Genomic DNA, 18,091 nt, shown 5'->3' with positions numbered 1-18,091 from the left:
AATATTGCGTTGTATGCAAACATCATTTATTCAGACCTGGATAACGTTTATTTCATTGTGCTGTGCTATTTGAATAAACATCTAGTAATGAAAAATGTATTCAAGCTCCTGACCTACAGTCCCGATAACGTATACATATCACAACACAGACGGAGAGAAATCAATCATCGATTTAAACGGGTGAATTTAGGAGGAACGTACGAGGGTTAACTACCCTCCGTACATTTTTGTGGAAATACACAATCTAAAATCAGTTTTCTCGATTTTCGAATAGAAATTTCGACAGAAACGCAGCTCGAGTGGTCCTTCGGTGGACAGGTCGCTAAAAACGTTTACGAACCAGCAACGCTAGGACGAGAGAAGAATTAGTTGGTTCATCGTTCCGGCATCCCAAGAAATCAGGCGATGACGTTACGTACCAATGAACCAATGCATCGTGCGTCCCGTCCATGACGTTGCAGTCTTATAAAAGAAAAATCCGATTCGCCGGTTCCGCGATACGTGCCGGGTTTAATTGAATTATAATTCCCCGGCGCTGTGATGTGTTTCGTGTTTCCCGATAATTATCGCGCGGCTCGTCGGGCCCGTTCCTTACTTTCGTGGAATACGGTTGCCCGTAACCGAAGCGTTCAGTGTTAACAAAGCGTTAAAGAGAGGCAGGTGCGTTGCTCACGTTAACACAAGCTGACCGCGGACCATGGCATCGCGTAATTACCGGGTTTATCGGAATAACAATATCGGGACTAAACCGTGCGATTACTCGGGACGGTAGCGATGAAAAAAAAACGTTTTCGATCGGAAGGGTCCGGGTCCCGAAGAGGAAATCGTAAACTCGCGGCTTATTGTCGCCGTCGTTCCTCCTTTTCCGTGATATTCGAGAGGCTGTGCGGCTCGTATATTGCAAGCCGAGACGGTGCAGCCCGCGTCACGGCGTTGCAGAGTCTATAATCTGTGCGAGAGAAAGAGAGGGAGCTTTTTTTTCACGCGCTCGTGTGATGACACCCACGTGGGTCTCCTAGAATCGCATCGCGCGATTCGCATAAAAGCCACAACCAATCTATGCGCGAACCTTTCTCCTCTCATGTGTGTTAATCAATCTGCTTCCTACGCTTTCAATTATGTAACACAGCATTACGGCCCTGCGGAAATTCAAAAACGACAATGCCGACTGCCTGGTGCGTACGCGCTAGAGACTCTCTTAGGTCTCTTAGACCTCCTTTAGATCCGCTCTTGCTGTGGCTCGCCATCCACCTTTGATACTATTATGTACCACCAGTATTCGCGTATAGTTATCGCTAGACTGCGGGTTTCCATGCATTTATGGGAAACACGAGTATCGATACACATACTGCTTACAGCTTTTTCAAGGTATTCCTTGAAAGAAATTAATGCAGACCGTTTTAATTCTCGACGAAGGTCCTACTGCCAGATTGCGGGTTTTGTGCCGTGAAATAAAGGATGCATTGTCACCTTAATCATTAGACGGCGGATTCTATGCATTTATGACAATAATTAGGATAAATTTACAAATATTGCTATGCAATTTTAAACCTAGTATTAAATATACAGGATCTTCATCACGAGTCCGACTCGACATTGTAGAGAGCAAGGGGTTAAGAAAGAAAATAAATTTCCATTTCACTCCAGCGTTGCAATTCTGAACATTTCTGTTTTGCATAAAGATCCGCTGGCTAGTAATCTAGATTGTTAGTAGAAATTTTCAAAAATCGATCTTTTCGATTTTGTCGAAGGTATGTAACCCCTTGGAGCAGTGGTGTAGACGTGCCGCCTATGCATGGGCGTATCCACAGGCGGCTTGAGGTGGTGCGAGCGAGAGGGACGCGAGACAAAACGAAACGGTGCAAAGGAAGACTGCAGCGATGGAGCAGAGGAGAGAGAGAGAGAGAGAGAGAGAGAGAGAGAGATAGTATGCCGTTCATAGGAGATAGTAACAGTCGGCAGATAGAGAAAGGACAAGAGATAGGGTAGCCCAAGAAATGTGACAGAGCAGCACGAGGGGGCCTGGAGCGCCGCTCCGCGCCGCGCCGGTACGCGTAAATCCGTGCACACGTATACCTGCGATACGCTGGTGTAGAACAGGTCGCGATACCGCGGCGCGATCGCGGCATAAGGTATAATCGTAGAAAGGTAAGCCGCGGCGCGCCGCCGCCACTGGGCTGGGCTAATGGTTCGGCCCAGGCCGAATCGAGTCGAGCGGCGTCCGAGGGGAGTCGAGTCGACTCGAGTTGAGTCGAGTTGAGTCGACTCGAGTCGAGCAACAAGTCACCTCCGCTCACCTTACGACGCGGTCGACTTCAGTCCGCGCTCGAGTCGTGCACCACGGAACACGCGAGAGAGAAAGATTCGAGCCGAGCCGAGCCGAGCCGAGTCGAGTCGAGCCGGCTGCACCGCGATCGAGTTGGACACACGCGCCCGACCAGCAGCGCAGCGCGACGTGATCTCTCGCTAGATCTCGCTGCATCGAAAAACCGCCGGAGATCTGTTACGGAAAATCTGTCGGGGAACGAACGACGACAATCTCCGTCGATCGCCTAGGCGACCTCCGCGTCCGTGCCTCGACGACTACGATCAAGGACAAACTCGAGAACGTGGATCAACGTGGTCGCGCGTCAAAACCTCCTCTCCGTGACAGCCGATCCGCAAACGAAAACGATTTTTCAAATCGTCGTACATATTATGTCACAGTTGCGGGCCGCGTCAAGCGACGGGACGGCCGTCCAAGTCGGCACAACAACGGTGAACCAGGCGAACGTCGTCGTCGTCGTTTGACATTTCCAGCAGCGTGGAGCTGGTAACGTGGACCTAGCATTACGAACGAACTCAAGTGTGTTATGCTCCGGTAGCTCACGCTGTACCACTGCCAACAACGTGCTCTCGGTGCAACGTAATCGTTACACCCGCGCATACACTTTTTCGCCTGTTCCGATCGATCGATCCTCTTTCTCTGCGCCGGTGTGATCAATCCGGCCGCTTTCGGATCCAACAATTCATGCCAGAGCACAGAGACGCACGCGGCCCGCGCGCGGCCCGATCGGTCTCGCGGCTGTTGATTACGAGCGCCGATTGCTTCGCGGAACCGTGAGAGATTGCTGGTGCTCGATAGCCGAAGGACAACTTCGTGGGTGCTCAAGCTTAGCCTTTTGCGTTAGTGCAGTTCGAAAAGGACATTTTTTGTGAGGGAACTGGCGAGGAGACGGAGAACTGGGTTGGACAGTCGCGGTTCGATTCTACCACTGGAGATGCCCTGGAGAAACTGAAAGGTAAATAGGAAGTTATTCGGCTGTCGCAGTGAATGGGTTCTCTCGGGGACGACCTATGGGCTAAGAACGACGTTCTCTAAGTTCTCCGGGTCCCGACCTACCTAGCCCGCGAGTTCCAATTTTTTCCCACCTTTCCACCAGTTGCATCGTAGCTCGCGATCTAGCATACGATACGAGTCTAGACCAGACGACACGCGAACTCGATTGACGCGCGCTTCGATCGTTGTCGTTGTATTCGAACCATCGCGCCGTCCCGGATTATGAAGTTACGCCCGCGGAGGATCGATCGTGACTTCGGGCTATGAAATCGGTAATGAGCTGTAAATCTCCGGGGCGAGTACGCCTCGACGCGTGAGTCACACCGAGGGCACCGAGAGAGGATACCGTCGATACGTACGCCACCATCCGAGAACTGTATTCTTTTTCCTTACGGTAGGAAATCGAAGGAAAGGATAATAAGCAAGAAATACACTCTCTCTCGGCCGCCGCGCCGGCCGGTTTCGTTGTTGCGCCGCGCGTGGGTGGACGAGAGAGACGGAGAGAAAGAGACGAGGAGAGCGGAGGGAGGAAACAAGGCAGCGCGCGATCCGAGTCGATTTTTCGAAAATCCACCGTGAAACCTTCGTTAATGGCGATCCCAGGCTCGATAACCGAGTTCATGCATCGATCGATCGTGCGCGAGATACCCGACTGATTTCGATCGTCCTGTTCCCCGTGTCGAAAATCCAGCCGTGCGCGCACATATTCCACTCGACACTTTTCCTCCTTTACCACCGTTCTACCTATCGAGACTAAGCACTTTCATAGCTAGTTTGTTTTCTCTCGCTACGATTGTTTTATCGTAACGCTGCCACTCGCGTACAGAATTTTCCGTTGGGATGCGCAAGGCGTACTTTCGGTCAAAAGTCAATGCTGCGAGGCAGACTCGCGACGGAGATTATTAATTCCCTTTAAATTCAAATGAAATTCACTTTCATCGTAGTCGTATGCGATAAAGACGGAAATCTTCTTTTTCTCCTAGCACATCATAAACGTCGAAGAATTTATCCTGTGCTTGGTAGGTTTAGCGTGAACACTAAACGGCAATGACCCAGCGAAAAGAATTTAAGAGGGATCTATGATTTTTTAGGCGAGTCATAGTCGTCGAAAAACTTACCGTGTTTCCGGTAGGTGAAGCGTTTAAATCAGGCTGCTAGCCGAGGTTTGGAGCAAGCGCTAGCAATCTTTTATTTTTCAAGGTAAAGTCCTGATTCACATTATCCACATAATTTTCCCAATTGCACTCACGGAAAACTATCCTAGAGGCCCAAAGAGAACTAGTCTTTCAAGACCACTCTGTATAATGTATTAAGCCGACGTTGGAAGTATTGTTTATTCCTGAAATGTCTTTATTAAACTTAATCAACACTTGATTAATCGGTCTCGCGAACTAACTATTTGTTTGCGTCTCGAGAAGTTTTCCCACAGGATAACGAGAGAAAATTTGACCTTAGATCAGAACGCGTATGCAAATGCAGAAATGTGTAGGTAAAAGTATGCTTTCTCTTCTGAATCGTTCGCCCTTCTGCTCGAAAATTGATATACAATCGGAAGAATGCTTTTCATTTTTTATTCGAATGGACTTTAATCGTATACCTTCAAAAGCATTTATAAATGTATTGTGATGAGCTTGTGTATCACAGATCAAGGTCTATTTTAAATTCAAAAATACTTCTAGTCCCGTGCAACACTGCTTTACATGCTTAAGTACATGATGCATAATCGAGAATAATCAAGCTCGTGAAACTGTTAATTTAGAAAAGTCTCAAGTATTTATTACCGGTATTTCCTTTTCTTTGGTTTCGGGTCGCGCTACTGTCCGATATATTGCGTTAATAGCGATACTTCGCGGCACACCATTCGCATTAACCCTTTGAGTGCAGCGGGTGCATACATACACTTAACGCAAGATGCTCAACATAGCCTCTGAGTGCATATACGACATTGAAAGGTTTCTTAATGAATGCTATATATATAGTTAAAGAATATATTTGATACTTATTAATAGGTTAATAGGTTCATTTCGAACTCATCGGAAGACAGATCAAACTTAGAAATTTTCGGAAGCGTCAATTTATTGTATTAATTTTTCGACATAGGCTAATTTCGGGAGAGATGCAGCATATTTTGTTTCCCGCTTATAAAAATTTTATTAAAAAGAATTGAATGTGTAGACAGGCATAGTTGAATTCTTTATTTAAATCTGTTCAATAAAATATAACGTTACACGAGTAAAACTTTTATATTAATATATTAATATACTGTTTAAAAAAGGTCGAAAAAGTGCATCTCCCCCTAGGGCCTGGGGTGAAATGCACTCCTAATTGGGGATAGACGCACTCCTTCATTTATAGCCTCTACTCCCTACATCTATCCTTTTTTTTCTCTACAACACATGTTACATAAAGTAGTATACATTGTACATGTTTCATAGAGCGTGCACGAATACGGAAAATTCAATTCAGTACTAGCAATAGTTTTTTGCGAATATCTCGAAAACTAAAAGAGATCCGCTCATATATGAACAGGAAATAGTTGTACAAAATCTCGAAATCTATAACAAGTTTAAATTTCATCAAAATCGGAGAGGAATACCTCTTTCTAAATAATTACCAATATTAATTAATTAAAGCGTATGATGTTAACAAATAGTGTGTCAAACAACAAGTCTCAGTTTTAATTTATCGCTATGTAATTAATTTAGAAAGGGATGCTCCTGAGACGAAAACGACTGCCTAGTATACTTGCATAAATTACTGGTGTGTCTATCCCTAAATTGAAGGAGAGACGCACCTGTACAAAAACAAGAACCAGCACAAAAAATTTTGTCATAGTTAATCATAGTTTATCATAGTTGAAAGTTAAAACCATACAATAAGAACGTAATAACATTTGTACTTATCACTTGCAAAAATATTTCGTCAGGAATTTGGAGCATTAAGAAGTTTTTATGCTTCTGTTACGCGTAAATGATGCGATACACGTGTTCTTCGAAACGAGGTTTTTTGCATAGGTTAATATGATGTAAATGACACGCGAAAAAAAAACAGTTAAAAATCGTCCAGTATTGCCACGATAAAAACTGGTGCATCTCTCCTATTGGTGCATCTCCCCCGAAATTACCCTACTCTGTTAAGAAAAGAAGTATATTTTCTTGGACAGCTTTCGTTTTGCATAAAAATCCGCAGTTTATTCATCACTTCGCTTAAAAAGCTACTCTGAATTTCGCATTGCATGCATTAATCGAAAACAAAGCGGTCATTTGGGAACGCCTAATACAATGCAACGCGTGGCGTTTTGTCTGGCTAATTATGCAATACAATGAAACATGAAACAGAAGGATAAAAGGGATTATCATCATATTATCGTCAATGGACAACATTGTTTCTATTAATTACCAGATATAGGAGCTGCACAGACATCAGTTTCTTTCCTTAATAATTTGATAGAGTTGGTAACAGTGCGACAGAGAGAGAGAGAGAAAGTATTTTCAAATCGTTTAAATCATCGACTTAGCAGAAATATTTAAGGTGGAAAGAAATTTTTATTCGGGTCCAGTATCTTGTAATCGATGCTGGAAATTTGTATTTTGCATAAACATTTCTATTTGAGTCTCGAGAAAGTTTCGGACTTTCTTATCGATTTCCTATAATCCACGGCTTATTATCGCGCGATTGTCCGCGCGCACCTTTCGAGCGTGCGACGCGACGGGGCGCGTTTACTAAATGCGGTTAGTTATCCGTAGGCATATACATACTTGGTTACATTTACAGTAAATCCACGATTTACGCGGATTCTTAGAAACGAATCAGAAAACCAATTGCGAGCTGTGAAATTCGTTTTTCGATTGCCGGAACGGGAGCTTGTTGGTACACTCCGGCACAAAAAGATAGCACATCGTCTATTTTTCCTCATTTCGTATATTAAACTGAAGAAAATGAATATTTTAATATGTCAACATATTCTGACATGGCTGTACGTACAACGTACTGAATATCATCCACGATATTTGCTTGAATAGAATTTTCGAAATGAAAACGTTAATAAATATTTCCTTTTATCGATCGTAATGTTGTTAACAAATAATATTAATGTTATCGGCGCACTGGTTCGTTCATTGAAATTTAAAAGCAATTTAAAACCTCGACCTTTCGATCTGAATTTAGATCATTTTAAAGAAATAATTGCGTCTGTAAAATATTGTAAATTATAATGCCAGAAGAAATATGTTGAATTAAATATTCAATTAAGAAAACTATTACCCACTTGCTTTGTCAACAATAATTTTTATATTCTTCGAAAAAGTGAGTTGCTTTTAAATTTCAATGATCGAACTTTTTACATTTGTCAGTTGTGCAAAAGTTACTGAAGAGCAAACATTCATTGCAAAACGTAATTGATAAAGTGGATACTAGCTTCTTTCGTGCTTATTTAATAAAACAACATACTAAAGTGTTAAGAATGGGTCGTGGAAAAAACTAAGTGTATGGGAAGTATATACGATATTGAAGTTAAAGGAAGAACAAGATTGAATTACACAAATATCCAAAATCGTAAATAGACGCCGAAAAGTTATTATGAGCTTGTTAAAAAATCCTGAAAATTACGGGAATAAGAAGAGTTCTGAGCGCCCACAAAGTTTAACTGCTCTTGAAAAACGTGCAACATTGAGAACAGCATCAAATTCGAGGATGACTGCGAGACAAATCGCCGAAAGTGTTGGCGTAAACATTAACGGAAAGAGTGTACGTTGTGTTTTACAAAAATGCAAGCATTTAGCGCGAAGAGAAAGGCAGAAGAAACCTTGCTTAAAGAAGGAGCATAAATCGTTCCGCTTACAATTTGCCAAAAAGCATATAAATATGAGGACAGAGCGGCGAAGAGTTATATTTACTGACGAAAAAAGATTTAATTTGGATGGTCCAAACGACGTAGGCTATTACTATCATAATTTGAATGAAGAACAGCAATTTTTATGCTGTCGCCAAATGGGAGGCGGCTGTGTGATAATTTGGGCCGATATTGGATATTGAGGTAAAACAGAAATCAAATTTATAAAAGGACAAATGAATAGTGAAAGGTATATTGAAATGATAAATGAACAACTAAATACTAATGCTGTAAGAATTGCTGCAAATAAACACATTTTACAACAAGATAATGTCGTAGTTCACGCGGCGAAAGCGGTTAAGAAATACTTCTCTTCAAAAATTATTCGAGTCTTGGAGTGGCCAGCAAGATCTCCAACCTCAACATTATTGAAAATTGTTGGGGACATCTTGCCAGAGCTGTGTACCAAAATGGCAGACAATTCCAAAATATTAACGATTTAAAATAGTGCATTTTGGACGAATGGGAGAATATTAGCCAAAACAGTATTAAAAAATTGTATAAATATTTACCAAATCGAATGATTAAAGTCGTTAGGTGTAAAGGAGGTGCTACAAAATATTGAGCATTGATTTTTATCGATTAATTCTGTTATATTCAAGTTTTTCGTTAAGTGTGCTATCATTTTGTACTTCTATATTTCGTTAATAATTCTACTTCATTCAATAAATATAGATAAGTTAATGAAGCGAATGTTTCATTTCATTCATATATGTTAAGAAAAACACACTAAAATATGTGTATAAAAACAATTCAATTTCTAATGTTTAATAAACAGAAATTACATTAATTTCAAAGTGTGCTATCTTTTCATCCCGGAGTGTATATTGTTATGCTTGTGTACAGCGTAGGCATTCCGCTATTAATGAGTGGTAAATTTTTCATGAATATTGTTGGTTTATTTGAATTGTCCTTCCAAATCAGACCGTATTAATAACCTTTCAACGGTGGCGCTCAGGCACTATTCGACTCGCGCGGTTTTTCGGCTTACGCGGAAAGCGCTGAAACGAATGAACCGCGTAAGTCGAAGACGTACTGTATTTCCTCGACTGGTAGAGCCTCGAATCAAGCCCGGCCTCTGGAATCACGGTATTATCGGCTAGTTACAGCGGCACACGACAACGAGGTTGTTCGGCCGACGATTAATATGACGTGTGTGTGTTACGATGTCGCGAGCTTGAATTTATTACGCGCCGATAAAGTTTATAATACCGTCGGCTATCTGATTCGTCGACCTTTTCTAATTATAACGCTGACAGGAAAGAACATTCCTCAAAGTCCTGTCGAGGAAAATATAATTATCCATTTCTGAAAACACATCGCTTGGCAAATTAAACGTGTCGCACGGTAGAAAATCTTGCAATTCGAGTTAGAATTTCATCTGAAATCTCGTTTCTACTTTTAGCTGTTCGTTTCGGGCACAGCGAGCAGCGTACATGCACGTACGTTCTCTACGCGTTGCGAGCGGGGGTCTCTCGATCGTGGCAAGGCATAACGCAATAATAATCATAATGCCAGATCGATACGCGATATTCGTTGCATCGTGCGGTGTATGTCATTACGAGGATGGAGACACCAAAGCTCATGGAATGCTATAGACTGGCGTAACGATGGTGCGCTGAAAAATTCGCTGAAACTGTCGGTTAATATTGAATTGCTGCAAAGTCCCGATTTTCTTGGTTCGAACAGCGATTTTTCCGAAGCGACGTTTCATCTCGTTGCATTCATATAGTACATCAATCTGTGAATCTTCATCTACTGTTTTTGTCGCAACTCTTCAATATTATGTTTCCGCTCACAGTGGAAACAGAGAAACAGATTAAAATGGTACTAAAATGCCAGAAACTGCAATATTAATAATGCTCATTAATGGTCATTAGCTTAAAACGTGTTTAAAAAATTCTTTGACTCAAGTGGAAAACAGCAAGAACATTTAAAGAATTGAAAAGCACTATTGCATTGTTTCCAACTCGATAAAGTGATTGTGGCCCATGTCTTGCGGTTAATACAGACAACTTTTATTGTGGATAAAAATCCGCAGCATACGGACGAAAACCGCAATTATATTCGCACGAATAGCATCGCGCGAAGCTCTTCCCGGATTTTTTCCCGTTTCTGTATCCGCGACGACGTTGATGATTCCACGATGATGATACACATCTCGAAACCCGGCCCCGGAGACTAGCGAAGAAAGGAAACACATAATCACATGCAAACGGCATAACGAGCGTACAATTTTATCTGTTCGAGATTCGTCGATACGCTACGTAAAATCTGAAAATTGTAAATCAACGCCGCCGCGTTGCTGGGGCTGACTTTCTAATGTTGCCGCGAGCTGTTCTCATTTACTTCGATGTTTTTGTCAGCCCGATCATCGTAATTGGCTGGCATTCAACGCCGATCATCTGAACTTCGAGAGAAGTACTATAAAAACCGAGGATAGACAACGAACCCGCGGGTAATCTGAAGTTTCAATCGTCTATATGAATTTCAAGCTTAATACTTCTCCGTTTAACGTTTGCCTGGTAGTTCATGTGAAAAATAAACGATTTGGCGAGAATAAAATTGATAGAATAGTGCATGAGCGTTTCGATATACACGATCTCGAAGACTCTTGCGCACCAGCATTTACAAGAAGTAGAATCGGTCGGTGATAATCAGACACGTCCTGCCTATTCGACAGCGCGCACCTTCGAATTCTGAATTCGATTTTCTCGGAAGCGATTGAACCCTTTCTCGATTATACCACCGGATCAGAAACACTGTATAACTAATCAATAAGATTCTGAATTTCCAATTGCAGGAAACTTACTTACGTTTTATCGATCCTCCATCGTACATATTTGAGAGTAAAATTGGTCTGTAACGTGATTTAGGTTCAAAAGAACCACGGTTAGTGAACCTGCCGTCAGTCTTAACCGCATTGCTAGCTTGCTATCGAATTGCTCTAGCCGGGACGCTTGCGCTCGCTAACAAAGTCTTGTACTAAATTAAATATTTCTGTTGGATTGCGATCGTCCGAATTTCTGAAGAACGTGTATTTGCACCTGCTAGGTACATTTATTAATTAGAACGAGCTACAGCGTTTTTCTTTTCTCGAATTTCCGGTAACCTTCGAGTAGCCTAACCCTTCGGCGGACCTGTACGACGCACGCTCAAATCACTTTCCACTTTGTTTCAGTATTCTGTGGTCGCGACGATTCGAATAAAGAAGAGGCAGCCAGCAGTGATTACGGAGTTTCAAGTGCAATGTTTCGTATTTCGAATCGACGAACGGACAATAGTTGTGCGAGTGTCGTTCGCTGTTGCGATTCCCTACGGTCGAGTCTATAGGGAAGTGAGATAGAGTAAAAACGCACGAGAGAAGGACCAAGAGAAGAGGGAGTGTCACAACACGTGTGAAATGGATGGTACGCCAAAGAAAAGCGAAGCAGTGCTAATATATGGATGCCCATGGGTGGAACTTGGCCGAAATGTGCCAACGCTACCATCACGCTGTACAGCCAGCCCAAAATTCGTCGCCAGCTAGGGACCCATCCGCTGCCATTGTGCAAGGCTTGTCAACGGCTTCGCACATCGAACAGGCTAGCCCCTCTTATTCCCATTACACGTGAGTATCATTTTCAACCAACACTCGTCCCATACTTAACGATATTCTTAATGGCATAATTACAATCGAACAACCCTTGTGTTCGAGTACAGACACTCTTTTTTAGAAACAGCACTACATATAATTGAATTCACGTGCAAAGATCCGCAGTCTAACAATCGTCTTTGTATTGGGTCAGGGCATTTGAAATAAACACAAATAATATTTCACTTATTTCATTTTAATATATGCTATTAGCTCAAGGAAGGCGCGTCTTTACGTCGTAGACGAAGAATTCGCCGCGTATTTACTGACCTTATCGGTCGTTCTCATAACTAATAATTATTAAAATAAAAATAGATTCCTAACCCCGTACAGATAGTCTTGAAAATTTGTTATTCTGAATTTTCAATAGCTATGAAAATATGTACTTGTAAGATTTGAAACGAAAAACGTGGGGTGCATTCATTAGATAATTGATGCATGAATAGTTCACCTAAATCACTAACAATTTTATTGCACTTCAAATGATATGTATGAACTGTTGTGCGAGTTATCTCAATGGCAGCTGCTCTCTACACTCCTTACTATGTTTTAAATCTTACAAGTATTTTCATAGCTATTAAAAATTCACAATCACAAATTTTCAGGACTATCTGTACCGGGTTAGGAAACTGTATGGGGCTAGGAAAAATTATTGTATACTTTTTAGACCGTTTTAAAAACGTGGTATTTTTTAAAAATTTAATTTTATTTAAATAATTATTTCCTGCTTATCAGTCTTGTGTGTGTGTGACATTTTTTAATCGATTTTAAACATTTTGATGAGATTATAACAGACATGTAGTAAATATCAGACGGTATTGCGACTGCGTCATATCGAAAACAAATGCCGTGGTAAAATATTAAAGATAAAGGTTCGACGGAGAATCTCGGTGTAACTGTTCTTTCGCTTGGTAAACAAACATTATAGTATAATAATGCATAGTAACTTTGTAAACACCGCACGGAGCTCGAGGTCAGTTGAGTGGGAACGAGTAGTGGAGTAGGGAGCGCTGTCGCGCGGAGTGGGGATCGCTGATCGCGATCACGTACTACCCAGCGTCGCGCGGGGAGGTGTAACGGTTAAATTTAATAGTTTATATCTCCTAAACGCATAGGCTTTAAAAAAATTTTTTTTAAATATTGCATTGTCATCCTGTTCTGAGCTATGTTTAAAATTTCAAGTCTCTAGCTCATCGGGAAGTTGGTTTCAAATCAATTGCAAAATGTGTACCGTGGTGACATAAATAAAAATAAACAAATACAAAATAAAAACGTGGTGACATGGTAAAAACAACACTTTGAACATTTCCGAAGAAACAGGCTGTAATAAATAATAAAAAATTCGTAGAATCTATATACATCCCCTTGCAATTTCGAACGAACGAGGAGGTGAGAGAAACGATGTTCCTAGCACAGAATTTAATTGATCTCTAATTCGATTAATACGCGGTGAACATGATATATATTATTACAAAAATATGCGTAATCATACGAGGAAAATGTATATATATGTATAGATATAAATTTATATAAATTTCATCCATATATATATATATATATATATACATATTAATAACGATACGCTGAATTAGGGATAAGTATACGATTCCATAGTCAGGCCTCTGTAATCCTGTTATTAGCACGACGATTAGGGGAAGATGATCCTCGGGCAAATTGCAGGGGCGTATACCGCGGTGTTTGGTTAACGTAATCGCCAATCACTATCGTTGATCCGCGCAAGTCTACGAGCAGGATGGAGGATGCGTTCGTTCGAAACCCTCGGGATCCTCGGCATTTCGCTTCGTCGAGAATTTTCTCGTTGATGTATCCTTTCAGCTTGCCTCGGATCCTCATGTCCTCCAGACATTCGTGAGGAGAATCGATTAAATTGCAGTTTACGCTCGAATTCAATATTTCACTATTATTACGCTGAATTGACGTATCCCCGAACGGGAGAAAAGTTTCTTCTTTAACCCCGTTACCGCCGTGCAACCATACACTGTCGCGTTGCCCGTGCGATCTCAAATTTTTTCAGTTTTATCTCTTTCCGACCTTTCAAACAGGGACCACAACTAACAGTTATTCTAAAATTTTCTACGATAAAAACCATTAATAAAAAGTTTATTATTATTGAAATTTAAAATAATCTACAGAATATATAAAGAAAAAAATTCGAAGACCAAAATGATTAAAAAAGAAACATTTTTGGAACATTTATTAGTGTCCAAAAAACTGGATCCTCTTCGATAACTGTTATCGATGAAGAAAAACTGTTTCGATTGCTCAAAGCAGTTATCAATGAGAGACATTTATTTCAATCGCGCTCATAACAGTTATCGATGACCGAATTTCTTTTCACTTGTTCATAATAATTATTGCTGAGAAAATTCATTTCGATTGCTTATTTATTGAGTTGTCTACTCTTTTTCGGTTGGAGCAACCCTGTGAAATTCATTGACGAATCAACAGACCATAAGAACAACACAAAACCTGTTTGTTGACTGTCTTTGTTCACGAACGACTCTGTTCCATACGGGAAAACGAATCGATATAGACAAGAATATTATAGATTACTGGACAAATCAGAAATATAGACTCCCGTATTTATTAAAACTAGCGTGCTCAGGTTACACAACAACTCAGGTTAGCGTTGAACGAGCCTTTTCTGCTCTAAAATTAATGCTAGATGATTTGCGATGTAATTTGTCAGGAGAAAATTTGGAAAAACTCATGTTTGTCACATTAAATTATGATTGTAACAATTAATTTTATGAATAAAAAATTTATGAAATAATTAATTGTCTACCATTTGGAAGTTGTACTATTTAATAATGACTATTACACATTTCCTTCATCAATAACTGTTATGAGCGATCGAAATAAATTCCTTTCATCGACAACTTTATGAGCGATCGAAATAAATTCGAAACTCATTGAGAACTGTTATAAGTGATCGAAATGAATTTCTCTCAGCGATAACATTTACCAACAAGAGAAAAAAATTTCGGTTACTTATAATCCCTATTTGTGATTAATATACCATGACTTTTCTCTTTTTGGTTATAACAGTTAGGGTCCCTGCTTTCAAAAGACATATCTGCTCAACCTGCCATATTTCGCTTAGATTCAAGGTTTTCCGCTTTTCATTTCTCTATGAATTTTAGATTTTACGAATAAGGTAAATGCAATTTTATAAAAATTTTCACAGTTTTATCTCACCGACCTTTTAAAAAATATATCAGCTCAACCTGCCACATTTCGCTCAGATTCAAGCTTTTTCACTTTTCATTTCCCCATGAATTTTATCTAAAATTTACGAATAAGATAAAATTGCCTAAATAATAACAGAATAATGTACAAAATATACAAAAATATCATTGCAAAGTGATTAATCGAACAATGTGTAATGTTTGCAGGCAGCGTTTCGCTGCGGCATTATTTTCATTCGAAAATTTCTATTCTTTCACCTGTTACGAACGCCTCGAAATGTAACTCGGTCTCGACGTGAATTATGAAGTTGCATTTATTAAGATTTCAATTGACTTTTAAATCAGTTATGCATTATGAATCTAGAAATCTGAAACTCATTTCTAACTGATCTCTAACGACTAAGCGACACGTTGCGTCGATCTAATAAGAAAATGGCGAAGTAGAGATTGACTTTTCAACTGTTGATGGCGTATCCTGGCGACGAAAATCATCTTCATTAAAATTGTTACGGTCGGTTCCATTCGTTGCTCGCGGCCGTCGCATGGATCACGAACCATGTCACGATACTCACGTGTCCCGGCGAGTAACTCTTATAGCCTTGATTCAAAGTGTCAAGAAATGATGTATATTTTCATCGTATTGCCTTCCACACGTCATTCTTTGAACACCTACAGTTCTTTTTCACAGCGTGGCTTCTTTCTGCACCTTTTAATCATTCTCGCAGACTTTCGTGAAGTCTTTCGTAAAGTATCAAAGAAAGATGCTAAAAGAATACAACAAATTCAATTATGTTCTTCCACCTTTTCTTCCACAAGTTATGCAACCGTGTTTCTGAATATAAATGATTAGACAGCGGATTTTATGACAAAAATGAGTAGGTGTAATTTAAAACAGTATACAAACTAGAAGAACTTAAATATACTATTTTTATAACCTACGAAACATATTAAGAGAAAAAACAAATTTCTATTTCACTGCAGATTGTTGCAATTCGGGTAGAAAATTTGTATTTTGCATGAAGATCCGCTGTCTATTAATGATGAAAGTCGTTTATGGTCGAAGATCGATACGCGCGGAGACTCGCCACGCCGGCGGAGTTTGATTTGCACGATTAATTATACCGTATCGTACTGTCAATAATTCTGTGAACGATACGTTATTCGATACGCGATGGGTTTTCTCGGTAGCAATATCGTGTCGGGATTCATGGAAGTTCTTCGTATGTCCTCGGTGACGGACAATGCACGCGCGTACTTCCCCCGAATTTCGAGCAGAAAAATCATTGTTGTCTTGAACAACAGAACGCAACATTCGTTCGAGAAGTACAGACGATGACATTCGGGACGGCCCCTTTGCGTCAACTGTTCCCGTAATTTCTACGATCGCGGTGACTCAGATCAGTGACTTGACGACTGGGTAATGATTGCACGTTAATTACGGTTAAAAATCAGTTGCGGCAATTTCGAGCTCGAACGGAACGGCCGAGTCGGCTCGGACTTTTCGCGACATTTCTCTGAATCGCGACTCTACTTCTTACACGTTCCAATGCTTCTTGTGTTTCACGATAAAACATAATAAAAATGTTGGATATTTTTATAGCAATTTATTATTAACCGGTTGGTCAGAGATTTTAGTTGTTCTAATCGGCGATTGTCAATTTTACCTGCGTGTTTAGCTTTCAATTACTCGCATACAGTACTTACAGTCTGTAAACTTGAAATTCAGCGTTTCATTCACAAACAAAGGTGTCGACTACACAAGCAAATATCTATTAATTATTTCATTGAATAAAAATGTATTCATTTTGGAGTCATTTAAAGTTCCATGTAAACAATTCTGTAAAAAGTGGCGTGCGAGTAACCGAAGGTTAAATCTCAAACTTCGAAATTAGCGACACCAACGAAACTATCATAAGGTAATTGTTGCACAGCTATTAGTTGCTAATAATTAAAGTCTGCCACTGGCTGCGTTCCGTCTCTATCTCTCGTGACGATACGTCACTGCCTACGCTCGTACCGCTATGATTCATCCTACGATCGGTGGATCGTCATAGTTCGAGTTTTCAGCCGTTAATTGAAAACGAAGCCGAAACTACAATTGTTCTATTCTTCGCTGGTCGCGTAAAACTGCTTCCGAACTTTTTTCCCACCCGAAGCCGAACAGCTCGCATATTAATCAATATCAACAACTGACTCATTGTGTTGTCGCGATTCTGTTTTTCGAAAGCGGAGACCTGATATACATTGGTAGTCATAATAGCTATCCCGTGTCAACGAGTTGACATGTAACTACTGGGAAAGATTGATGGGCCACTAAACCATCGGGACAAATCTCCGCAGTTAGGCCGATTAGGCTACCGAGCATCCATTTTGATCCTGATCTGTACTATTTAATCTAAAGCATGCAAACCTTGAAAGTACCAGATTATGACAGGAACTGCAGGGTAAATAACTAGTACTCGCACTCGCCATAATGACCGAGACAAACGGTCTTTCTGAATTTTGTCTGCAACGGATCTTGAGGATGTTCTGGAGGTAGGGCAACTGCACCAGAGTGAATATACGGGCACCAGTAAATGAACGGTTTTGTATATTTCAACAAATTTTAAGCCGCACGGCATAATAGCGATAATGACTCTTGGGCCAACGGAATATATGACTCTTTTTCGTAGCTGTATTCCTATTGGTTTATATTGGTCAATTGACCATTAGTTTCTAAGATGGCCTATTTTCACCAAGTGCGTTGAATGTGTGCAACATAACTAAAACTAGTAAGGTATGTATACACGACCTTTTCTTTTACACATGAGTTTTTATACTCTTCTTTTACACATGAGATAAAAGTTACTAACAATATAGATGTACGAGGGTTTAAATATTGAATATAAATCACAAAAATAGCTATAAAATGAATATTTCGTTAAAAATTCGTTGTGTCTATTCACTGGTTCACGATATTACTCATAGCCCAGTAAATGAACAGAGTGTTCATGAAGTGACAACAATGGTAGAATGTGGAAAAGAGGAAAGGTATGGAA

At 40.4% G+C, this 18,091-nt stretch overlaps 1 protein-coding gene across 2 annotated transcripts in view; it reads left to right on the top strand.

Moving 5' to 3' along the window:
- The first annotated feature begins 2,258 nt into the window (after window positions 1-2,258).
- LOC143210072 (uncharacterized) overlaps window positions 2,259-18,091 on the top strand; it is a 64,492-nt gene continuing 48,659 nt past the window's right edge. The window contains exons 1-2 of one of the 2 annotated variants that reach the window (XM_076426549.1): window positions 2,259-3,281; window positions 11,392-11,820. In XM_076426549.1, coding sequence (XP_076282664.1) covers window positions 11,654-11,820 — 167 coding nt within the window. In that variant the 5' untranslated portion in view covers window positions 2,259-3,281; window positions 11,392-11,653. Of the gene's footprint in view, window positions 3,282-3,303; window positions 10,669-11,391; window positions 11,821-18,091 lie in introns of those variants that run through there. The other variant, XM_076426550.1, reaches the window with a different exon arrangement.

The sequence above is a fragment of the Lasioglossum baleicum genome, chromosome 6, assembly GCF_051020765.1.
Source record: "Lasioglossum baleicum chromosome 6, iyLasBale1, whole genome shotgun sequence".
Lineage (NCBI taxonomy): Eukaryota > Metazoa > Arthropoda > Insecta > Hymenoptera > Halictidae > Lasioglossum > Lasioglossum baleicum.
The sequence above is the reverse complement of the archived record's forward strand: the minus strand, read 5'-3'. Positions and strand labels throughout refer to the sequence as shown.